General features: G+C 44.4%; 1 protein-coding gene across 1 annotated transcript; it reads right to left on the reverse strand.

Moving 5' to 3' along the window:
* Window positions 1-5,979: 5,979 nt before the first annotated feature.
* On the reverse strand, window positions 5,980-16,447 carry LOC140906785 (natural killer cells antigen CD94). The gene is made up of 6 exons (XM_073331461.1): window positions 16,338-16,447; window positions 12,652-12,755; window positions 7,096-7,194; window positions 6,668-6,819; window positions 6,193-6,299; window positions 5,980-6,097 (listed from the first exon to the last, which is right to left on the reverse strand). The coding sequence occupies exons 1-6, from the start codon at window positions 16,445-16,447 to the stop codon at window positions 5,980-5,982; spliced, it is 690 nt and encodes a 229-aa protein (XP_073187562.1).
* Window positions 16,448-25,758: the final 9,311 nt, after the last annotated feature.

The raw sequence follows: 25,758 nt of genomic DNA on the forward strand, positions 1-25,758 counted from the left end.
TTTTTCTTTCAGAAGATAACTGATTTTTTTAGACAAAGGAAATATAGTAGAACTAATCTACCTGGATTTCAGGAAGGCATTTGATACAGTTCCACATGGGAAATTATTAGTTAAATTGAAGAAGATGGGGATTAATATGAGAATTGAAAGGTGGATAAGAAACTGGTTAAAGGGTAAAATACAATGGGTCATATTGAAAGGTGAACTGTCAGGCTGGAGGGAGGTTACTAGTGGAGTTCCTCAGGGATTGATCTTGAGACCAATCTTATTTAACATTTTTATTAATGACTTTGGCACAAAAAGTGGGAGTGTGCTAATAAAATTTGTGGCTAACACAAAGTAGGGAGGTATTGTCAGTACCGAGGAAGATGGGAATATCGTACAAGAAGATCTGAACTAGCTTGAAAATGGAGTTATAGAAGAGGGATGAAATTCAACATTGTAAAGTGCAAAGTCATGCACTTAAAGATTGTGACGGGGTGTATCAGCAGAAGAGACTCCAGAGATGGATAAAAGTGGAACACAAGAGGGATCCTAAGTGCAACACATGATGACATCGATGGGACTGGAATAAGGATAGGAAGTGACCCAGGGAGGGCGCTTAGGGGTATTGGACCCTAGGCCCTGTACAAGGGCTACTGTTTCAAAGGGGCCTGGGTTAGAACCTGGTGGAGTAGAGTGGGCCTGGGTTTCCCTACACCCTTCTCACCCCAACACTTCCCTGAGCTACAGTTGCTAGGCAAAGTGGCTCAACAATGGGCAACACTTCCCTGAATTATAGCAAGGCAGCCTTTGGATTCTCACCATTAGGCGTTACACCCTGAAATGCCATCATTAGGTGACAATGCCAGTCTGGAGCATGTAGCCAACCCCCGACAGGGACTAGCAACAAGAATTTTTGCTATAAACTGGAGACTTATCAGTTGGAAGTTACAGAGGATGAGAAAGACCTGGGTGTATTGGTGGTCACAGAATGATTATGAGCCATCAGTGCAATGCAGCCATGAAAAAGGCTAATGCAGTCGTAGACTGCATCAGGTGAGGTATTTCCAGTAGAGACAGGGAAGTGTTAGTACCATTATACAAAGCACTGGTGAGACCTCATCTGGAATCTGTGTGCAGTTCTGGTCTCCCATGTTTAAGAAGGATGAATTCAAACTGTATCAGGTGCAGAGAAGGGCTACTGGGAGGTTCAGAGGAATGGAAAACCTACTTTATAAGAAGAGACTCAAGGAGGTTGGCTTGTTTAGCCTAACCAGACAAAGGCTGAGGGGAGATATGATTGGTCTGGATCAATACATCAAAGGGATAAATACATCCAGGGAGGGAGAGGAGTTATTTAAGTTAAGTGCCAATGTTGGGCACAAGAACAAATGGATATAAACTGGCCAACAACAAGTTTAGGATTGAAATTAGGTGAAGGTTTCTAACCATCAGAGGAGTGAAGTTCCAGAACAGCCTTCCAAGGGGACTAGTGGGGGCAAAAAAACCTAACTAGCTTTAAGACTGAGCTTGATAAGTTTATGGAGGGGAGGGTATGATGGGACTGCCTGCACTGGCATGTAGCCGACCTGCGACTGCAAATATCCCCAACAGCTAGTGATGGGACACTAGATGGGGAGGGCTCTGAGTTACAACAGAGAATTCTTTCCCAGGAGTCTGGCTGCTGGGTCTTGCCCACGTGCTGCAGGTCTAAGTGACCACCATATCTGGAGTCAGGAAGGAATTTTCCACTGGGTCAGATTGGCAGAGACCCTCTGCAGCAGTTAGGCTTCTAGTTTAGTATTCTTTTTTGGCCTGCCTAATTATACATTTACACTTGGCTTGCCAGAGTTTATGTTCCTTTCCATTTTCCTCAGTAGGATTTGATTTCTAGTTTTTAAAGGATGCCTTTTTGTCTCTAACAGCTTGTTTTACTCTATTTAGCCATGGTGACATGTTTTTGGTCTTCTGTTTTTTTTTCTTAAAAATAAATTGGGGATATACATTTAGTTTATGTCTCTATTCTAACAGAATCTGGTTAGATTGTCGGGCTCAACGGGTAGTGATCAATGGCTCCATATCTAGTTGGCAGCCGGTGTCAAGTGGAGTGCCCCAAGGGTCGGTCCTGGGGCCGGTTTTGTTCAATATCTTCATAAATGATCTGGAGGATGGTGTGGATTGCACTCTCAGCAAATTTGCGGATGATACTAAACTGGGAGGAGTGGTAGATACGCTGGAGGGGAGGGATAGGATACAGAAGGACCTAGACAAATTGGAGGATTGGGCCAAAAGAAATCTGATGAGGTTTAATAAGGATAAGTGCAGGGTCCTGCACTTAGGACGGAAGAACCCAATGCACAGCTACAGACTAGGGACCGAATGGCTAGGCAGCAGTTCTGCGGAAAAGGACCTAGGGGTGACAGTGGACGAGAAGCTGGATATGAGTCAGCAGTGTGCTCTTGTTGCCAAGAAGGCCAATGGCATTTTGGGATGTATAAGTAGGGGCATAGCGAGCAGATCGAGGGACGTGATCGTTCCCCTCTATTCGACATTGGTGAGGCCTCATCTGGAGTACTGTGTCCAGTTTTGGGCCCCACACTTCAAGAAGGATGTGGATAAATTGGAGAGAGTCCAGCGAAGGGCAACAAAAATGATTAGGGGACTGGAACACATGAGTTATGAGGAGAGGCTGAGGGAGCTGGGATTGTTTAGCCTGCAGAAGAGAAGAATGAGGGGGGATTTGATAGCTGCTTTCAACTACCTGAAAGGGGGTTCCAAAGAGGATGGCTCTAGACTGTTCTCAATGGTAGCAGATGACAGAACGAGGAGTAATGGTCTCAAGTTGCAGTGGGGAAGCTTTAGATTGGATATTAGGAAAAACTTTTTCACTAAGAGGGTGGTGAAACACTGGAATGCGTTACCTAGGGAGGTGGTAGAATCTCCTTCCTTAGAGGTTTTTAAGGTCAGGCTTGACAAAGCCCTGGCTGGGATGATTTAACTGGGAATTGGTCCTGCTTTGAGCAGGGGGTTGGACTAGATGACCTTCTGGGGTCCCTTCCAACCCTGATATTCTATGATTCTATGATTCTATGGTTCTGTGAAAGTTTCTCCAACCAGCTCTGAGTACAATGTATCTCCTTATTACCAGCTTGAGAGAAGACTGAATCCATTAAAATATATATGGATTATTTTGGCTGATGTTTATGTTACTGCTTATAGTTAGTGATATACAAATCTTATGAGAAAATGATTGGAGGCTTAGTTTGGATAAGCAGGCAAAAGTTGAACTTCTCATGTCTGCAAATCTTGTGAGAAAGCAGACTTCCAACATTAGATTTCCAGTGCTTTCAGCTTCTGGTTGGGCTGGAAACACCACAGGAACTATCTGTCTCTTGTATTATTTTGGCATTTCAGGGTAGGATCAAAAAACACAGAGGCTGCTGGTTCAAATGATAAATGCACTTAATTCAAATGCTGTTTTGCTCTTAGAAATGATAGCACAAATGTCATTGTGGAGTCCCATATTTATTGTGTCTGTGTGATTTCAGAGCAAATTTGCTCTATCTACAAGTAAAAATATGCCTTTTTTCTAACTACCAGTCCTGAAATTTAGCCTTGGGATCTGACAGTCAAGCTACATTAATGGACTGAAGTGAATGACAAAATTAAGTTAGAGATTAAAAAATAATCCAAATTTTTAATTAAAATATGAAATTTTTACAAAAACATCAACATTTTTCAATTTCAAAATGTTTCAGTCAGCTATGGAGCTTGTTGAAAAATAGGATACATTTTTCTTGAGAATGTCAAAAAATCTAACTTATTTTTTCATTGAAATTTGCAAGGACAGGGGAAAAAAAAAGAAAGTTGTGTATCTTGAAAATTTCATCCACCTCTATTTTTAACGATTGTGTTGTTTGAGGGTCTGATCCAAGACTCCCATTGACTTCAATGGGGTTTGGATCAGGCCCTGAAAGAGTCATTGCAGAAGATGGAACATATCAAGATCTTCCAATTAAGAGTTTTATGTGATAGCAGTAATTTGCTATAGGAAGAAAACTGCACCTTAGTCTAGGAAAATAAGAATGTTTCTGTGAGTAGATAAGGATTCAGCAGACATTTTCAAATGCATCTTTGAATGCAAAGTGTGAGAGATATAACAATATCCTGGACAAACCTTATTGAACTAAGTTTGTCATTGTGGATGAAGGATTGTATGTAATTCCATGGAGGAGTGGGACCACAGCTTCCGGGAACTAAGAACAGTGGGAGATGATTAAACAGATTTACTCAGCAACTCCAGAGAGATACCACCACCTGGATAGTCTAGCAAATACTGATACAAACTATTTCTGGGGACCAATCAACAAAGAAAGGACTTTTAAATAAATAGCCTCAGTTCAAACTGACTTAAAGCCTTCTTTCGCTCCATCAAGCAGACAGGGAATTTGGTTCAAGGGATGCCCCAATCCTGAGAGAAAGGCTAGAAGGACTTTGGCCTACTGAGGCCCCATAAGACTGGATGTGCTGGTTCTGAGCAAAAATTGTGATGACCTTGTGACCATAGGAGAAACCTCTGTGTAGTGTTTGAAGAACTGTTCACGGGCCAGAGCCCTTGTTGTAGTTGGTAAGCTTATTAGCAAGCATATAGGTTCTTTTATTGTTTTTAATGTTTTCTCTGTAATACTTTCACCTTAAGAATGTGTTTGCTTAGCAAGAGCTGTGTGGTAACTTAACTGTGGGCAATTACACTGTTTACTGTCTCTGAGGATAAAAGTAAAGCAGGCTGGCTTAGGCAGTCTGAATTTGCTGGGGAGGTCACAGTATATGCATAGAACTGTGCAATCCAGAAATATTCCAGTCAGGAGGGAGAAAGATGCACATCTCCATCCAAAAGAGGTGATGGCTGAGGAGCCAGGAGCTTAGAGTGGGTGCCCTTGCTGAACCATCGAGGAGGTATAAAGGTCCAGTTGCTCTGAACAGTGACACAAAGATCTTGAAGAAATTGCTATATATTTATGTACATCATGACTCTTTACTGTAGATTCTGCTATGTATACAGTAGTGAAGCATTCTACATCTACATAAGAATATGCAATTTCTTCAATGAGTATTTGTAGCTATGCCCACTGTTGATTACTACAAACTTCTTATTAGTAGAAACATATTTATTAACTTACAAAGCTCAATTTTGTAGTACATTTTAAAATCTTTTTGCACTTCTCTAGCACAGAAGAGATTATGTGGCCCTAAGTTGTTATAACCAATCACTGAAGTTTTTCCTTAAATATAACAATAAAAAGTAGTTCAAAGTTCATGTCAAGCTTATCTCTGTCTATCTCCAGAGGAAGTTATGGAATCTTGCAGCTAGCTGGATTTAGTTTACTGGAGGAAAATAATTAATTTCATCCTCTTTCCCCCACCCACTCCAGACTGTCTTGTATATGCTCCTCCCCACACCGTGTCCCAGATAGCCCACTTTATGACAGCATTATAATAGAAAACTAGGACACTTTTTTAAACAACAAAAATATGGTCAGTTTAATCAGGACTAATAAGACCGACCCACAAAATGGCGACTTCTATGCATATCTCTCGGTAACAAGAACCATCTATATACAACTAGTAATTTTCAGCTGGGAAGAAAATCTGTCAGAAAATGGAGATGATTTATTATGGACAAGATTTTTGATCAGTTTCTGCATGAGTGTGCAAGCAGGGAATGGCCATTGTAGTTCTTGCTCTTCCCCGCATAACAAGATGTGCTTCTTCCTCAAGCAGCTAGCTGCACTAATCACCTCAAAAGGGGTGGGGAGGAAACAGGTCCATGGTCAGCCAAGGAGGGGAGCACATGCCGCCCCTTGTTAAAGGGCAGCATAAAAGTTCCAGTTACCAAGAGCTCCATGAATTGTTGTGCCTCAGTGAGGCACTGAGGGCCACTGAAGAAGCCTCAGTGTCTTTCTCCAGTCTTTCTTATGCTGGTATAACAGGCTTCCTCTAAGTGGCCCTCTGCTCACAAATATAGGGTTTTGATTGTGTACAAACATAGGAGTGGGCTTCTCCAATTCTGAAAGCTGCACAGTCACCGCTATTAAAATCTGGATGTTCTGCAAACCTGGAAATGAAACATACATGTACTGTTAACTGGCATGTACTGGCAAAGTCAGAAGTTGTTATTAATGCCCCTAACTAGGCATGCCAGAGACTTACAGGTTAAGGGTTAGAGCTGTGCCATCCTCCCAAACCCAGGATTCATTGATCCCATTATGGAATAATCCGATCCAGTGATAAGAAAATGCTAGAGGCTTTATGAAATCCTGTATGGGAACAATCAAAAATTGTCTTAGTCTCACATCAGTATTTGGACTTTTAACTCTATCCGTTTAGCGCCTGCTCTTTCTGAGTAAGTAGGCCTCTTGGGGTGGGGAGGAGACGGGACTGACAGTGCCTGTTTATACTTAATGAGAGTCATTGCAGACCATTGTGAGGACCTGCTTTTCTAAGCACCAGCTGAACTGTAATTGCAGTGTTCCCAGACCTGCGCAACCCGGAAATTGAGATGCCAGAACATGGAGTCAAACCAGGTTCTTCCATGCAACACTACAGACATGAAATCAAATATTGTTCTCCTTGTCTGACTAATCTGCTGTTTGTAGCCTGAAAAGTCCCCACAATTGAATTCTACCTGTTTTTTTTTGCTGTGTATCTTCAAAAGTCTGGAGCCCCGAGAAGAACAATAATCTTGACTCTCTTGCCAAGTTTTCCATTCAGTAGAAAAGTGGTAACAGTTCTCCTCATGCTGTATCCAGTTTTCTGGGCAAAGGCTGCAGTTGTCTCCTTCAACAGGAAATACATTTTATAGATTGATTTTGTTAGTGCATTGCTCATGATCATGCCATTTGATAATGGTTTTAGACCACATCCAAGCCACCCTGAGACCTGCAAGATATTTGCCTGGGGAAGACTTTCATAAAAGTGATATTGGTAGAAAAAAAAAATTGAACTGATCTGAGATCACTCAAGTCACCTGAAATTTGTCAGCAACACTTACCCCTTTGCTGAAACTTCTGGAGACTCTGGAATCTTTTCTTTGTTTTTCCTGAAAATACTTACGTTTGACACTCTGGAACCCCACAGCTCCCAACAATACTACACAGAGGATCCCCAGAATCACTGCAACATATCGCCATGGGGAAGATGGAGAAGCAAAATCTAACAGGAAGGAAAGGCAAACAATAAACAAAAAGACATTCAGGGAATCCAGTGTCACAGTGGAATTAACTGTATCTAGGCTCCACCAGGCTTAACTAACAGCCCTAAAATAACAGGCATTGACAGTATGCAATTATTTTTCTTTCACTGGAGATATCGAGCTGATCCTTTTTACCTTCTCCATTCACTACACTTCATTTGGGTGAATGAATTGTCAGTTATTCCCAGAGCCATGAGGGCCATAAAATCCCCCCCTCAGTTCCCCAGCAGGAGTGACTTTGCTGACATTTCAATGATCATCTGAATAGGTAAAACAGATATTTTACACCAATATTTCTGGGGAGGGTGGTTATTCAGAAAGGACAGTTCATGTTTCACAGCTGTTTGGAACACACCACTGGAATTTGGACATGTCTTGAGACAAGGTCTGAAATTCTTCCATTATTTTTTGTTCTTCTGGTAAAATAGAAATCCAATTGAAATTATTGGAATATGCAGTAACCATGCAATTTCTCCTGTTATGCTGAGATTGTAGTGAAATGGATCAAAGGTGAACAAAAAAAATCCAGAGGAAGAGGGGCCCCAGCTGCTACAGTCCCATGTGAGATTTCTGCATGGTTAGGAAGATAGAAATATGCATAATTTTATTTAATACAGAACAGGAAAAGCACATTTATTCCTCTATCACTGCCTTCCTATACATTTCAGTTATACCTACTTATATTAAATTTGCTTTGGAAAAATATTAAAGCTTTTATGAAATGCAAAGGCTTATATTAATTTAATGTTAATGGTTAAAGTTAGAAATTTAAATACCATGGAGCTTTGACATTTTACACCACCTGAAGATCTGTCCTTCAAAATTTTGGAAACAAGGAAGTTAAGATTTACCTACTTATGTTGATTCACTGACGTTGCAACTATTTTTTAATAAGATAAAAATCTATCTGCATGACTTGTAATCCAAATATTCAATGACCAAGTTCCTGAACTGTAGCTGAAGACCTCTCAGCACAGATGCTGTAAAGGTGATTTAAAAACTACTTTTACTTCTCTGGTCATGGGGCTGTCAGGGCACAGGCTGGTCCCCAACATAAATTAGAGCAGGCTGCCTCTAATTTTTGCCATTTGCCAACTACCAAAAGAAGCTGTTACAGCATTTAGGGATTGTTGTGTGTCAAGGTTCCTCCCCCACTCTGAACTCTAGGGTACAGATGTGGGGACCTGCATTAAAACCTTCTAAGCTTACTTTCACCAGCTTAGGTTAAAACTTCCCTAAGGTACAAATTAATTTTATCCTTTGACCCTGGATTTCCACTGCCACCACCAAACTTTAACTGGGTTTACTGGGAAACGTAGTTTGGATATGTCTTTCCCCCTAAAATCCTCCCAATCCTTGCACCCCACTTCCTGGGGAAGGTTTGGTAAAAATCCTCACCAATTTGCATAGGTGACCACAGACCCAAACCCTTGGATCTGAGAACAATGAAAAAGCATTCAGTTTTCTTACAAGAAGACTTTTAATAGAAGTAAAGGAATCACCTCTGTAAAATCAGGATGGTAGATACCTTACAGGGTAATTAGATTCAAAACATAGAGAATCCCTCTAGGCAAAACCTTAAGTTACAAAAAAGACACACAGACAGGAATAGTCATTCTATTCAGCACAGTTCTTTTCTCAGCCATTTAAAGAAATCATAATCTAATACATACCTAGCTAGATTACTTACTAAAAGTTCTAAGACTCCATTCCTGTTCTATCCCCAGGAAAAGCAGCATACAGACAGACACTTTGTTTCTCTCCCTCCTCCCAGCTTTTGAAAGTATCTTGTCTCCTCATTGGTCATTTTGGTCAGGTGCCAGCGAGCTTACCTGTAGCTTCTTAACCCTTTACAGGTGAGAGGATTTTTCCTCTGGCCAGGAGGGATTTTAAAGGGGTTTACCCTTCCCTTTATATTTATGACATTGTGTTATAGAGATGTCCCAGCTATGCCCACACCACTGAAGCCAGGATGTGGGTGGCATAGGAGTCACTAGAATTTCTGCACCACCACCTGAGAATCCAATTATGCAAGGGAATCTGCCAGGATCTGTATCTACTGGGTTTGAGGTTGTTTTGCACTTGTTTGGTGCAAAGTAACCCAAACTCACCACAGAGTTCTGTCTTAGACAGCATATGCAATGAGTGAACTTTTCCCTGCCGTAACTTTTCAGTAATTAAACTTTTAACATTAACATAATTTTTATATCTAATTTCCCTGATTGGGTGATGGGGAGGCAGAAGTAAAAAAGAGGGTAGAAAAGAGAGTGAAAAAAACAGTGATTGGGGAAAAAAGATGAAGATTCTAATTTCTCTCAAAATTTCACTGTATATTTCCAAAGTTACACAGATAAGAGTATGCACAACTGTGGAACTCCTTATGTAAACTCCTGCAGTTTACTGTATCACATCTGAGCGCTTAATATCCCCAGAGTTACCAGCAAAGGCAGGCAAAAGATCCCAAGAGGCAGTGCCGCAATGAGCCTCCACTGTGGTGATGGAGAGGGAGAACCTAACAAAAGGAGAAGAGACCAAGACAGGCAAAGTGAACACTGTCTCTGAGTAGAACAGACTACTTCAGAAGAGAATTTAACATAATGGATAGTTATAGAATAGCCTGCCCACTGTGGAAGCTTCTTCCTGACCACAGACAGTTGGTGGTTGGACCTGTAACATGAGGGCTTTTACAGAGAAAAGAAAGAAAACAAGTTCATCCAGACCAGTAATAACTGACTGGTTGGATACTTAGCCGGGGGCAAATGAGAATGACTAGAGCAGACAGACACCTTTGTTAGCTTCCAAGTCTGTGACCTCTCCCTCCTATGCATGATTAGTTCCTGCATTTTGCATGCTGGGCTATGATCAGCTTTCAGTAACATGCCATTGGCAGGTACATCAGAGGAAAATACATTAAACTTCCTGAATACTGACATGTAATATCAAGAACACAAGAACATAAGAATGGCCATACTGGGTCAGGCCAAAGGTCCATCTAGCCCAGTATCCTGTCTTCCGACAGTGGCCAATGCAAGGTGCCCCAGAGGGAATGAACAGAACAGGGAATCATCAAGTGATCCATTCCTTGTTGCCCATTCCCAGCTTCTGGCAAACAGAGCCTAGGGACACAATCCCTGTCCATCCTGGCTAATAGCATTGATGGACCTATCCTCCATGAATTTATCTAGTTCTTTTTTGAACCCAGTTATAGTCTTGGCGTTCACAACATCCTCTGGCAAGGAGTTCCACAGGCTGTGTGTTGTGTGAAAAAATACTTCCTTTTGTTTATTTTAAACCTGCTGCCTATTAATTTCATTTGATGACCCCTAGTTCTTGGGTTATGAGAAGGAGAAAATAACACTTCCTTATTAATTTTCTCCACACCAGTCATAATTTTATAGACCTCTGTCATATCCCCCTTAGTTGTCTTTTTTTCCAAGCTGAAAAGTCCCAGTCTCATTAATCTCTCCTCGTATGACAGCCGTTCCATACCCCTAACCATTTTTGTTGCCCTTTTCTGAACCTTTTCCAGTTCCAGTATATCTTTTTTGAGATGTGGTGACCACATCTGCATGCTGTATTCAAGATGTAGGCATACCATGGATTTATATAGAGGCAGTATGATATTTTCTGTCTTATTATCTATCCCTTTCTTAATGATTCCCAACATTCTGTTTGCTTTTTTGACTGCCACTGCACAATGAGTGGATGTTTTCAGAGAACTATCCACAATGACTCCAAGATCTCTTTCTTGAATGATAACAGCTAATGTAGACTCCATCATTTTATATGTATAGTTGGGATTACGTTTTCCAGTGTGCATTACTTTGCATTTATTAACATTGAATTTCATCTGCCGTTTTGTTGCCCACTCACCCAGTTTTGAGAGATCCTTTTGTAGCTCTTTGCAGTCTTATCCCATGAGTGATTACTTTGCTTAAGAGCCTTTGGTGAGGGACCTTGTCAAAGACTTTCTGAAAATCTAAATACACTATATCCACTGGATCCCCCTTGTCCACATGCTTGTTGACCCCCTCAAAGAATTCTAGTAGATTGGTGAGGCATGATTTCCCTTTACAAAAACCATGTTGACTCTTCCCCAACAAATTATATTCATCCTCTATGTGTCTGACAATTCTATTCTTTACTATATTTTCAACCAGTTTGCCCAGTACTGAAGTCAGGCTTACTGGCCTGTAATTGCCGGGGTCACCTCTGGAGCCCTTTTTAAAGATTGGCGTCACATTAGCTATCCTCCAGTCATTTTGTACAGAAACTTATTTAAATGATAGGTTACAGACTACAGTTAGTAGTCCTGCAATTTCACATTTGAGTTCCTTCAGAACTCTTGGGTGAATGCCATCTGGTCCTGGTGACTTATTACTGTTTAGTTTTTCAATTTGTTCCAAAACCTCCTCTAATGACACCTCAATCTGGGACAGTTCCTCAGACTTGTCACCTAAAAAGAATTGCTCAGGTTTGGGAATCTCCCTCAAATCCTCAACCATGGAGACCGATGCAACAAATCTCATTTCTCCGCAATCACCTTATCATCCTTGACTGCTCCTTTAACATTTCGATTGTTCAGTGGCCCCACTGGTTGTTTCGCAGGCTTTCTGCTTCTGATGTACTTAAATTTTTTTTTGCGATAACTTTTTGAGTCTTTGGCTAGCTGTTCTTCAAATTATTTTTTGGCCTTCCTAATTATATTTTTACGCTTCATCTGCAGAGTTTATGCTCCTTTCTATTTTCCTCACTAGGATTTAACTTCTACTTTTTAAAGGATGCCTTTTTGCCTCTCACTGCTTCTCTTACTTTGTTGTTTAGCCATGGTGGCTCTTTTTTGGTTCTTTTACTATTATTTTTTTAATTTGGGGTATACATTTAAGTTGAGCCTCTATTATGGTGTCTTTAAAAAGTTTCCATGCAGCTTGCAGGGATTTCACTTTTGGCACTGTACCTTTTAATTTCTGTTTAACTAACATCATTTTTGTGTAGTTCCCCTTTCTGAAATTAAATGCTACAACGTTGGGCCACAGTGGTGTTTACCCCACCACAGGGATGTTAAATTTAATTATATTATGGTCACTATTACCAAGCGGTCCAGCTATATTCACCTCTTGGACCAGATTCTATGCTCCATTTAGTACTAAATCAAGTATTGCCTCTCCTCTTGTGGGCTCCAGGACTAGTTGCTCCAAGAAGCAGTCATTTAAGGTTTCAAGAAACTTTATCTCTGCAACCTGTCCTGCAGCGATATATACCCAGGCAATATGGGGACAGTTGAATTCCCCCATTATTATTGATTTTTTTATTGTAATTCTGGGGTTAAGTTAAGGAAAGTTATTGGACCAAGAGGTTTGACTCTTGACAGTAAAATAAAAGCATGTACAGAGTTAGCAGCTTGTTATGTACAGTACCTTTGGTCTTGGTCTTCTCAGCTCTTTGCAACATTTGCTGTTGAGTAGGAGTGTGAAATTTCAGTTCGGTGTAGGTTATTTCCTGCTCGCTCATTTCTGGTGGGCTAAAGGATATAATGTTTACACTCTGATTGAGTGGATGGAAGTGGCTGACAACAGATCTGTGGGCCTGATTCTCCCCTTTGTTACACTTGTTTCATGTTGGTGTAACTCCAGTGATACCTATGGACTTACACCAGAATAAAACTGGTGCAGTTACATGAAGAATCAGACTCTACTGATTTATCATCAGAGCAGACAAATAATATCAAGGCCTATTTCATATCACAATAGGTTGGTTGAGAGAAGCCAGGCAGAGAATTGGAGCAGGGAGCTCAGAGAGATGTATTTCTTATAATCTTTAAAATGTCTGACCTCTATTTAATGTTCCAAGAGAAAATAATTAGCTGAACTGAAATTAAAGCTGTTCATGCATTTCAATAACTTAAGCAAAACAAACAAACACAATTTACAAAATTGCAAATCAAAAGATGGAAATTTTACAAAAACATTAGAACATGAAGAAATTGTACATGAAGACAAAACTTTGTTTTAAAAATGCTGAAAAATATATAAACGCAAAGTTAAGGTACCATATTCTGAAGAACTTTACATGTAGCTCTATTCTGACAAATTGCAGTGTAAAAATGACACTTTCTCCCTAAAGAGAGAATTTCACATGTACAGGCTGACTTTAGTAACTAAAATAATTGTGTCTACTTTTTACTCCTGAATCGCAGTGGGTTTTATGCCTGAATGTCACATGCTTAAGTGCTTTCCTGAATCCCTTTTCGGAAGCTCTTTAATGACTTAGAAGCTTATGGCCCATTGAAAAATCATTTTCAATGTTTTGAACATGTTACCCAGGGACCCTAATTAATTTAAAGAATCATTGCATTATTAAAGGGAGAAAAGCTGAAAACATCTCACCTAACCCCATTCCTGGCTAAGAGTCTCCTTAAGAAACTGAAGTAATAAAATGATGAGCCTTGCATCATGCCTTGAAGACCAAAAACCTCACAGAATAGCAGAACAGCAGGGGAAGTTAGAATTTAAGATCTTCCACTGAAACCCCCTCCCCAGACTCTCAATGAGTCCATATCTAGGGCTATTAACATAAGCTTCTCCATTGTATATTGAATAGGGATAGCTAATTTGTCTCAGTTTCATTTTGTTGGATCCTGTCCATATTTCTACCCTCTAACTTCTGCTCCAAATGCCTTCCAATTCAATATGAGATGGAAATTTTATTAACATTTTGCTTGCATTCTCTTTCAGATGATTTAATCAGACCTTGAATAGGCGAGGAACTATTGTTGATTCTCAGTGGCACTTCACTAGAAACCCACCCCAGATTAAATAAGCTGGTGTTTACCATTAGCCATATTTTTATGGCCCCCCTCAGCAAATTCTCAGTCAATGGATTTATGATCATTTCTAAGTTAAATTGGAATGATTTTTTAAAAACAAGTTTTCTTCAGATTGTGTACTAAACACTTTACTAATAACTTGATATCCCAATTTTTGGTGGTGTTGTAGATATGGTGGATATGGCAAAAAAAAACCACACACAGTTAAACATGCAGAACTATTAGCTACATGGATTGACCAATATCATACATCCAAAACCCACATTTGTGCTGCTTAGATTAAGAGGGGGGGAAATACAAAAGTTAGAAATAAAGAGGAATCCTTTTAAATAAAAATAATGGTTGGGATTTTCAAGAGAGACCAAGAAATTTAGGAGCATAAGTCCCTGTAACAGGGTACAGCCCTTGAGCATGCCCTCTTCTGGCCCTGCATGGCTCTGCAGGTGGGCTACTCAGCTTTCTCTTGGTGCTTGCAATCATTTTCTCAGACTCAAGTAATCCAAGTAGATACCCCCTTTGTGGGGTCTCCTTTATTAACCTTTCCTACAGAATATAAAACTTCTTCTTTAGCCCCTTGAGTTTAACCTTTCTTCTGGCCCTGGGTATTAATTCAGAGAAGTGTTCTCTCACCAAGTTCAGAAGACCCCAGCCCTTCTTCCTGAAGCATGGTGAAAATTCAAATCCTCGCTCTCCTTAGGTGAGGATTCCACAGCTATCATCCTGGAGCTGGGTTCTGATACAGGCCAGCTGCAGTTCTACAAGACTACAAGAAGGATGTGAAAAAATTGGAAAACGTCCAGCGGAGGGCAACAAAAATGTTTAGGGCACTGGAACATACGATTTAGGAGAGGCTGAGGGAACTGGGATTGTTTAGTCTGCAGAAGAGAAGAATGAGGGGGGATCTGATAGCTGCTTTCAACTACCTGAAAGGGGGTTCCAAAGAGGGTGGATCTAGACTGTTCTCAGTGGTAGCTGATGACAGAACAAGGAGTAATGGTCTCAAGTTGCAGTGGGGGAGGTTTAGGTTGGATATTAGGAAAAACTTTTTCACTAGGAGGGTGGTGAAGCACTGGAATGTGTTACCTAGGGAGATGGTGGAATCTCCTTCCTTAGAAGTTTTTAAGGTCAGGCTTGAGAAAGCCCTGGCTGGGATGATTTAGTTGGGGATTGGTCCTGCTTTGAGCAGGGGGTTGGACTAGATGACCTCCTGAGGTCCCTTCCAACCCTGATATTCTATGATTCTATGATTCTCAGTCAGCTTCTCCCCAGCTAGCCCCTTTTTACTCTGTCCTTTCACGTGTTGGCTTGGAGAGGTCAGCGGGCAGCAGTCCTCCTCCTGCTAGAGTCTGCCTTTCATGAGGGAGCAGGCAGCATATATGCTGCCCTCCCTCCAAGGCTCATCCCAGTTGGCTGTGAGAAAGGGGAATTTTGCCCCACACTGCATTACAAAGCTTCTGCTCCTGGGCCCTTAAAGGAACAGAAGAACTATGGATTTCCCCAAACACTGTTTCCCCAGGAGTGCTTCCTTCTTCCCAGTATCTTCCTCTGACACTTCCTAGACCCTTCCAAACTCCTCAAACCTTGAAGAGCCATACCAAAGAACAGGGGGTGGTTGACCTTTAGTCCCTACTGCCCTTAAAGGGGGTAGACCATCCCTGCTAGAGTCCCATTGACTTTCAATAAGAATTATGCTCATAAGTCACTTAGGGCCAGATTTTTAAAAGTTATTTAGGCTCCTAAATCCCACTGATTTCAATCTGGTTCTTAGGCACTTTTGAAAACATCACCCATCAACACACACTTCCTGAGTTAGTCTGAAGAGAAAAATCCTACAGCAGTTACATTCCCTAACAATGAAAGACCCCACAAGCACTTGGAGATGATACCTGTGGAGGTGTTTTCGGATCAGCAAGCAGGAGTCCTGGAACAGAACTTTAGGAGGCGTACCCGTCTAGTCCTGTCTCAAAATCCTCAGTGGAGACAGAGAGCGGCAGAGGGTCAGCATGAACTGAGAGAGGAAAATTATTTGCTCTGCGATGTTCCGGCTTAAACCGCAAAGGAAGTTCTCGCTCTGCTAGTTTGACGGATGTTGCACCTACACAATGTGCTCAGAGAAATGGGTCTTTCATCTTTATCATTCCTGAGTAGGCCTCAGGCATTAACTATAGAGCTTGGTTTGGACACTGACATACTTGAATTACTGCATTAAACAACTGTGACTAAGAAAAAAATGCTCAGCTTGTGTACAAGCACTTTTAAAAACCTGGTCTTACTCACCTTCCCTGCTTTACCTCCAGGATGGACTCTTTGCCACCCAGTTCTCCAAAGCAGGAGCTTCCTGTCTCATTGCCTGGACTAGAAAGAGCTTGGGGGTCTCTCTGCTCCATTGCACTTGAAAGGTTCTTTTATTTTCATTGGTTTACTTTACCATCAGTGCCACCAGTATCATCACCAGAAAGAGGAGAGGATACAAAATGACTGGGTGCAATTAGCATGGGCATGAGCAATGTGTGCATGCACAACACTGGTAACTGTATCACAAGCACCAACACTGCGAGAGACATTGGATCTATCAGCTTCCACTTCAAAGGCCCTAGAAGCTCCTGTATGCATTTTTGACTAGACACTGCAATACTTGAGTCAAGAGAGGAAACAGTCACGATGCAAAGATTCTAATTTGGGTCAATTGGCAGATTCTGGGAAATGCTGATCATGTGTGACACTGTAATCAAAGCAGGACCTCAAATATATCCCCATACAGCTCTAAAAATTGTGATGTGTGTTTGTGTTAAAATCATAGAATCATGGAATATCAGGGTTGGAAGGGAGCTCAGGAGCTCATCTAGTCCAACCCCCTGCTCAAAGCAGGACCAATCCCCAACTAAATCATCCCAGCCAGGGCTTTGTCAAGCCTGACCTTAAAAACCTCCAAGGAAGGAGATTCCACCACTTCCCTAGGTAACGCATTCCAGTGTTTCACCGCCCTCCTAGTGAAAAAGTTTTTCCTAATATACAACCTAATATCCAACAAATGATGTTCTCTGGTGGACTCTTGGTGAGACATTATGTGGATGTGACTTTGGGAAAGGATGGTTTTTCGAGGGAAAAAATTACAATCTTATATCAGTCAATCTGGTTACTGGAGCTCATTAAAAATTTTCTGACAAAAATGTGGTTTCATCAAAATGGTGATTTTTCCATGGGAAAACATTGATTTCCAACATTTTTTCTTTCAGTTTTCTGAAGCAATATTTCAAAATTATCATTTTGAATTGCAGTGTAATTGTAAGTGGAAGTGTCAGCTCTAAACACAAGGTTTTATTTCTAATTGACATTTTGTTTCCACAGTTTGGGGATGTCAGAATATTTCATTTTTATCCAAAATGTCAACAATTTTCATTTCAATATTTCCAAATCAAAATTTTTTGGAACTTTTCATTTTCTGAGAATTATCAAAATTTCAACTTTTGGTCCCAATTCAGGAAAAAAAAGTCAAAATATTGGAATATCCCAAGGGATGGAAAATACATTTTCCAGCCAGCTCTACTGGTAACACAAGGTGGGTGCTGAATTCATTGGAAGTTGCATCTGCAATCTCATAGATTGATCAAGATCCTTGCATTTGTAAGCCAAGTCTGAATGAGCTCTCCCCTGATATCTAGTGATGAGTTGCGGGTGGTGTTGGCCGGGGTGGGGGAGAGATTTCAGGAACAGACTGAAACCTGGTTTACCCTATAAACTTAGGTTGACAGAAACTGCCTTAGGTTGACCTAATAACATATGTATCTACACTGCCAAGTCCCTTCCTCCGACCTAACTCACCTGTAACGTTGCCTTAATTACTCTACCTCCATGAGAGGTGTAGCACTTGATTCGATGTTGATGGGTCAACAAAGAGTCAGTGTAGACGCAGTGTTGTGTAAGTTGTCTGAACTGGCATCTAGGTGTCCCACAATGCTCTGCTGTGACTGCTCTGGAGATCGTTTTAAACTCCACTGCACAGCAGCCAAGTACACAGGAAACAGCCCCTCCCCTGTTAAAGCCCTGGAAACTTTGAATTCCCATTTCCTCTTTGATCAGCGTGGAGAGCTTGCTAACCCAGGTGATCATGGTGACTCAACACCCAAAACGTGCTCCAGCCTGGAGTACACAGAAGGTGGTGGGACTTATTGGTCAGTGGGGAGATGAGTCTATGTAAGCACAGCTCTGATCCAGCTGAAGAAATGTAGACATTTATAAAAAGATCATGCAGGGCATGGGGGACAAGGGCTACACCAGGGACACACAGCAGTTCCGTGTCAAAATGGAATAACTTTGACAGGCGGACCAGAAGACAAGGGAAGTGAACAGTCATTCTGGTTCTGCACCACAGACATGCTGCTTCTACAATGAGCTGCATGAGATTCTCAGCGGCAACCTCACAACGACCCCCAGGAGCAGTGTGGATACCTCCCAGGAGTCTGAGTCCCGGGCCACCTCAGACAACAATGAGGAGGACATAATGGATGAGGAAGAGGAGAAGGAGGAGAATGGGTGACAAGTGAATAGTGGATCCATTCTCCCCAAGAGCCAGGAGCTATTTTTAACCTTGATCACAGGACAGTATGGTGGCCGAGTGTGATGCTGGGGAAGCAGGGCTGCCCTTAGGGAAAATGGTGCCCTGGGCAAACTTGTATTTTGGTCCCCGTGATTGCGACTTCTCCCCCATTGCTCCTGGCTCCCCTGGGCATGGTGCCCCCCCATTGCCCCTGGTCCCTGTGGGTGCCCCCACATTTCCCATGGCCCCCGAGAGCTCCCCAGGCTCCCCACCCCCTGGTTTGTCCCTAACCCCTGCACTGTGCCCCCTTCACCCCTAATCCCTGCACTCCTTCCTGCACCCCAATCCCTGCACCCCCTTAACCCCTAACCCCTGCACTCCCCCCTTCACCCCTAATCCCTGCACTCCCTCCTGCATCCACGTGGGGAAACTGACCTAGATGCATGGAGCAGTGGGCATTGCTGCTCGATCCCCCCCGGGACTGCTACTCCTCTGCCCTGCACACCCAGGGGCCTGTGGGGGTGGGGGAGCAAGGAGCGATGTCAGGGTTCCCTGCATCCAGGTCACTTTCCCCACCTGGGCTACGTAAGGAGAGGGCGGAAAGCAGCAACTCCTGATGCTCACCTCACAGCGCAGCCCAGCCCAGGTGGGGAAAGTGACCTTGGTGCAGGGAGCCCTGGTGTTGTGTGTGTTGGGTGTGTGTGTGAGTGAGTGAGTGAGCGAGAGAGCAAGTGTGTGTGTGTGTGTCTGTTGGGGGGAGTGTGTATCATAGACTGTATGTATGAATGTGTGAGAGAGTGTGTGTATGTGAGAGACAGCATGTGTGTTGGGGAGTGTGTGTGTGTTGAAGTGAGTGTGTAACAAAGTTAGGGTTGCCAACTTTGTATTTGCAGAAAACCGAACACCCTTGCCCTGCCCCCTGCACCGCCCCTTCTCCAAGGCCACACGCCTGCTCACTCCATTCTCCCTCCCTTTGTCGCTCACTCTCCCCCACCCTCACTCATTTGCTCATTTTCAACGCCTGGGGTGGAGGTTAGGGTGCAACAGGGGTGAGGGCTCCGGCTGGGGGTGCGTGCTCTGGGGTGGGGCCAGGGATGAGGGGTTTGGGGTGCAGGAGGGGGCTCCAGGCTGCGGTAGGGGGTTAGGATGCGTGTGTGTGTGTGTGAGGGCTCCTGCTGGGGGTGCAGGGTCTGGGGTGGGACCAGGGTTTGGAGTGCAGGAGGGGTTTTAAGGTGCAGGCTCCGTGCGGCACTTACCTCAGGTGGCTCTGGGAAGCAGAGACATCTCTCTCCAGCTCCCAAGTGGAGGCACAACCATGTGGCTCTGTGCTCTGCTCCCACCTGGAGGCACCGCCCCCTCAGCTCCCATTGGCCATGGTTCCTGGCCAGTGGGAGCTGCTGAACTGGTTCTGGGGGTAGAGGCAGTGCTCAGAGACCCTGTGGCAGAAGGAGCGAGGGGGAGATGCTGGCAGCTTCCCGGGAGCCTCGTGGAGCCAGATAGGGAGCCTTCCTGCACCGCCAACTGGATTTTTAACAGCCCAGTCAGCCGTGGTGATCGGAGTTGCCAGGGTCCCTTTTCGACCGGGTGTTCCAGTCAAAAACCGGACACCTGGCAACCCTAGACAGAGTGTGTGTGTGTGGGGGGGAGGGCAGTGTGTATGTGTGTTGAGGGGAGTGTGTGTGTGCCTGAGTGAGTGTGTCGGGCAACTGTCTCTTTAAGAAACCACTCAGGATCAGGAACCTGAAGGCTTGTTCAGACCCCAGCACCATCGGTAGCTGCCACTGTGGGCCCAGAGAGGTAGGAGCACAGACGGATTTCCCCCTGTCCCACCACCCCAGCTCAGCAGAGACCGGGTACATGGGCGGGGGGAAGGGAAAACCCTGACATCAGCCTCCCCTTTCCCACCCATTCTGCACAGCAGACAGGACACTCCCAGTCTCGAGCAGCGTGGCCAGGGGTGGCTCTGGGGCAGAGGGGGAAACAGAAGCAGCAGCGGCTGCACACGGCAGTGGAGCAGCAGGAGGAGGGGCACCCCTGCTCTGGAGGAGTCACCTGGCCGATTATCCAACTGCTCCCCTGCAGCTCGGGTCCCTCCGTTCTCACCAAATGCTGCTGCTCACCTGCTGGCTGCCTCTGTCAGCCCAGCTGGCTCTCAGCAGGTCATGTGCGAGTCAGGTACCAAACTCTGTGCACGGCACCCTCTTTGGCGGGTTGTCCTGTGCTGCCGCCCAGGCCGCCCACCACCAAAGCTGGCCTGCGGGGAAGGCAACTTTGGTGAATATGCAAATCCAACCAAACTGTAGTGGTTACATGCTCTTATATTTTATGTTTAATCTGAAGAAAAAGTGAGGTTTGGTGGGTATCTGCTTCCCAGTGACCACTCCAGCTACACAGAGGTTGCCCCATGGAAAAGACTGTTTATGTGCGGAGGAATGGACCTGGAATCCTCCATGGAGATCTCCAGGAGACTCTCATGGAGTTACTCTGCAATCCTTTGCAGAAGGTTTCTGGGGAGGGCTGCCTTATTTCTTCCACCCTGGTAGGACACTTTCCCGCTCCACTCCAGTATTTACTCTCCCGGCATCATTGTGGTACACAGTATAGCAGCATAAGGACCAGGTCTGTACCCAGATGTTTGCAGCACCTGCTCTCTTGCCACCTCTGTTACCCTCAGGAGACTGATATCAGCTAGGGTCACCTAGGGGAAACAGTGGAATTTTTCATTACAAGTTGCTCATACCTCAAACATTAGAGCATGTGATCCACCACCCATGGTGACTTCTGAGTCTCTCAACCATGCTTTTCTTAACATGGTGGTGGTTTGGTTGGCAGCGATTGGCATTGACCTCAGATTCTGCAAATCCAGGGTGACTACTACCAGCAGCGTAGGGGGGTGGGCTTCCTATGTTATCTCATGGCCACAGACACTTGGAGAAAGACTGCAATTTGGGAGGTTTAATGTTGGTCCCTGGTCTCAAAGCAAAGTCCATATTGTTCGGTGGAGGGGGAATTGTCCACCTGACCACCGGTGCTCCCAAAGCAGGTTTGCCACAAGTTGCAGTACAAAGTCCATTGCCCATGTCCCTGGGCCATACTTACCATGGCAGGAATAGCACACCATTTCATTGAATAGCTAGGGCTTCTGATTATGTTCTGGCTTGCACTTAAGTGTAATAAGGGGAGTGTTTTTTAAATAGAAACCTTGCACCAGACCTGGGGCATGGACTGACAATGGTTACCTTGTGCTTTGCATGCTTTACAGTGGAAAGCTTGGCCTTCAGCACTCTTGTTGTGAGCATTATAAACATCTCACTTCTTATCCTGCAGTATTTAAAGAGCCGAGACAGGAGCTGGTGCATGGAACATTCAAGCAACCCAGCTGCAAGCCATAGAATGAAACAATTCCCAGTTGCTGCTAGCAGTCACACAGCAGCTGAACATGGTGAAGCACCATCTCTGGTCCCGAGAAACAAGCACTGACTGGTGGAATCGAATCATTATACAGTTATGGAATGACGATCAGTGGTTGCAGAACTTTCGTATGTGGAAGACCGCTTTCCAGGAAATGTGTGCAGTGCTCTCCCCAGCCCTGCAGCACAGTGACACTAAAATGAGACCTGCTTTGACAGTGGAGAAGCGAGTGGCGATGGCTGTGTAGAAGCTTGCAATGCCAGGCTGCTACCATCAGTGGGGAATACATTTGGATTTGGTAAATCCATTGTGGGGGCTGCTGTGATCCAAATATGCAGAGCCATTAATTGCCATTTGCTAAGAAGGGTAGTGACTCTTGGCAATGTGCAGGACATACTGGATGGTTTTGGTGCAATGGGGTTTCCTAACTGCAGTGGGGTGATAGATGGCACGGATATCCCTATCTTGGCACCAGACCGCCTTGCCAAATAGTACATCAATCATAAGGGATACTTTTCAATGGTGCTGCAAGCAGTGGTGGATCACTGAGGGCATTTTACTGACATCTACATGGGACGGTCAGGGAAGGTACATGATACCCACATCATTAAGAACGCTGGTCTGTTCAGAAAGCTGCAAGTGAGGACTTACACTTCCCAGCTTATGGCTGCCCTGTTGCTTAGCCAAAGGCCTTAGCCTAAGAACAAGTCCTCAGACTATCCTAGTGAGAGAAGGCCCATACACAGGCGGACTGTGATTTTGATTCTTTGTTTTATACCCCTGTAACTAGCTAACTGATAAAAATACACCTAAGTTCTTAAAAGTATAGGCCTTTACAGGCAGGCCTGAATATCTGTATTCTAACACAAGCCTTGGCAGAGGCAGCATTGGGGGTAGAGGTGGGGGTGGGTGGGTTGCAGCAGTGAGAGTGAACAAGCAAATTTCCCTTCCCCTCAACACCGCACCCCTGCCACTGTTCGTAGCTGTGGCCCAAGTCTTGAAGCTTCTCCCCCTGCCACCCAAACCACCGGCATGTCTGGGAAACCATGAAGGAGCGGAAAAGCACAATGGGGGTGGGATTACATACACTATTGTTTGCAGTCCGAGCAATTGAAATGAAAACTGCCACAATCTCCCCTAGGTGACCCTAGCTGATATCACTCTCCTGAGGGTAACAAAGGCAGCAAGGGAACACCTGCTGCAAATGTCTGGGTGCAGACCGGGTCCTTATGCTGCTATGCTGTGTACTGTGATGATACCAGCAGAATTGACACTGGAGTGGCACAGGAAAGTGTCCTACTGAGGTGGAAGAAACAAGACACCCTTTCCCAGAAACATTCTGCAATGTATTGCAGAGTACCGCCATGAAACTTTCCTGGAGACCTCTGTGGAGGATTCTTGGGTCATCCCTGTGCACCTAAACAGTCTTTTCCATGGGGCATCCTCTGCTTATCATAGAATATCAGGGTTGGAAGGGACCCCAGAAGGTCATCTAGTCCAACCCCCTGCTCGAAGCAGGACCAATTCCCAGTTAAATCATCCCAGCCAGGGCTTTGTCAAGCCTGACCTTAAAAACCTCTAAGGAAGGAGATTCTACCACCTCCCTAGGCAACGCATTCCAGTGTTTCACCACCCTCTTAGTGAAAAAGTTTTTCCTAATATCCAATCTAAACCTCCCCCACTGCAACTTGAGACCATTACTCCTCGTTCTGTCATCTGCTACCATTGAGAACAGTCTAGAGCCATCCTCTTTGGAACCCCCTTTCAGGTAGTTGAAAGCAGCTATCAAATCCCCCCTCATTCTTCTCTTCTGCAGGCTAAACAATCCCAGCTCCCTCAGCCTCTCCTCATAAGTCATGTGTTCTAGACCCCTAATCATTTTTGTTGCCCTTCGCTGGACTCCAATTTATCCACATCCTTCTTGTAGTGTGGGGCCCAAAACTGGACACAGTACTCCAGATGAGGCCTCACCAATGTCGAATAGAGGGGAACGATCACGTCCCTCGATCTGCTCACTATGCCCCTACTTATACATCCCAAAATGCCATTGGCCTTCTTGGCAACAAGGGCACACTGCTGACTCATATCCAGCTTCTCGTCCACTGTCACCCCTAGGTCCTTTTCCGCAGAACTGCTGCCTAGCCATTCGGTCCCTAGTCTGTAGCGGTGCATTGGATTCTTCCATCCTAAGTGCAGGACCCTGCACTTATCCTTATTGAACCTCATCAGATTTCTTTTGGCCCAATCCTCCAATTTTTCTAGGTCCTTCTGTATCCTATCCCTCCCCTCCAGCGTATCTACCACTCCTCCCAGTTTAGTATCATCCGCAAATTTGCTGAGAGTGCAATCCACACCATCCTCCAGATCATTTATCACATTTATCACTATCATTTAGCTTAGCTGATGTGGCCACTGGGAAGCAGATACCCACGGCACCTCATCATGTTAAAAACATTAAACATAGAGTATAAGAACGTGTGACCCCAAATATTAATTGGAATTGCATACTCACCAGAGGTGCCTTTCCTGGCATCAGGGTTAGCCACGATGCTGTTCTGCGACTGGCTGGACTGCTCCGAGGTTTCAAAGAGCTCCTGACTCTCCAGAAGAATGGATCCCCCATTCGCCTGTCTCCCATTCTCCTCTTCCTCCTACTCACCCAAGACCTCCTCCTCACTGTTGCGTGTGGTGCCCTACTCTAGCCCTACTCCACCTCCTCAGAGGTATCCACACTGCTCTTGGGGGTTGTTGTGGGGTCACCGCTGAGAATTGCATGCAGCTTATTGCAGAAGCGGCATGTCTGTGGTGCAGAACCAGAATGACTGTTCACCTCCCTTGTGTTCTGGTTCACCTGCTGAAGTTCTTTCATTTTCGTGCATCACTGCTGTGTATCCCTGCTCTAGCCTTACTCCCCCATACCCTACATTATCTTTTTGTAGATGTCTACGTTTCTTCAGCTGGATAGGAGCTGTGCCTGCACAGACACTTCTCCCCACAGACCAATAAGATCCACCACATCCTGTGTACTCTAGGCTCGAACACATTTGGGGTGTTGAGTCGCCATGATCAGCTGGGCTGGCGAGCTCTCCATGCTGAAAAAACAGGAAATGGGAATTAAAAAGTTCCCAGGGATTTAACGGGGCGGGGGTGTTTCCTGTGTAGCTGGCTGCTGAGCAGCAGAGTTGAAAACATTCACCAGAGCGGTCACAGCGGAGCACTGTGGGACAGCTCCTGGAGGCCAGTAAAGTCGACATCAGCAACACACTGTCTACACTGCATCTCCATTGACCTAACATCAACTAACATCAATTTAAGTGGAGGTGGGGTAATTAAGCTGACGTGGCAGGCGAGTTACATTGGCAGAATGGACCTGGTAGTGTAGACACAGACATTATAAGCTGCCTTATGTTGACCTAACTGTGTAGTGTAGACCAAGCCTTAGACCTGGTATGGGACAGTGTTACAGTGAAATAGACTGAACAGCCTGCACTAGCAGTGAGGTTGCCCACTACTTGCTGAAATCACTGAGACCTGAGTTAAGTGGTGGTACTTCAGACTGTGAAGTCACAGCAGAGGGTTAGCGGAGGATGGCAGCCGCGGGATGGCGGTGACAGAGTAAATGGTGGTGGCAGTGATGGCAGAGTGAATGGTAGCAACTATGAGCCAGTTATAGTGGTGGCCACAGAAGCTGAGGCATTGTTTGAACCCTTTCCGTTCCTCTCCCCCCGCTGGAGTGGGAGGTGCACTCAT

This window comes from Lepidochelys kempii, chromosome 1, assembly GCF_965140285.1.
Source record: "Lepidochelys kempii isolate rLepKem1 chromosome 1, rLepKem1.hap1, whole genome shotgun sequence".
Taxonomy (NCBI): Eukaryota; Metazoa; Chordata; order Testudines; family Cheloniidae; genus Lepidochelys; species Lepidochelys kempii.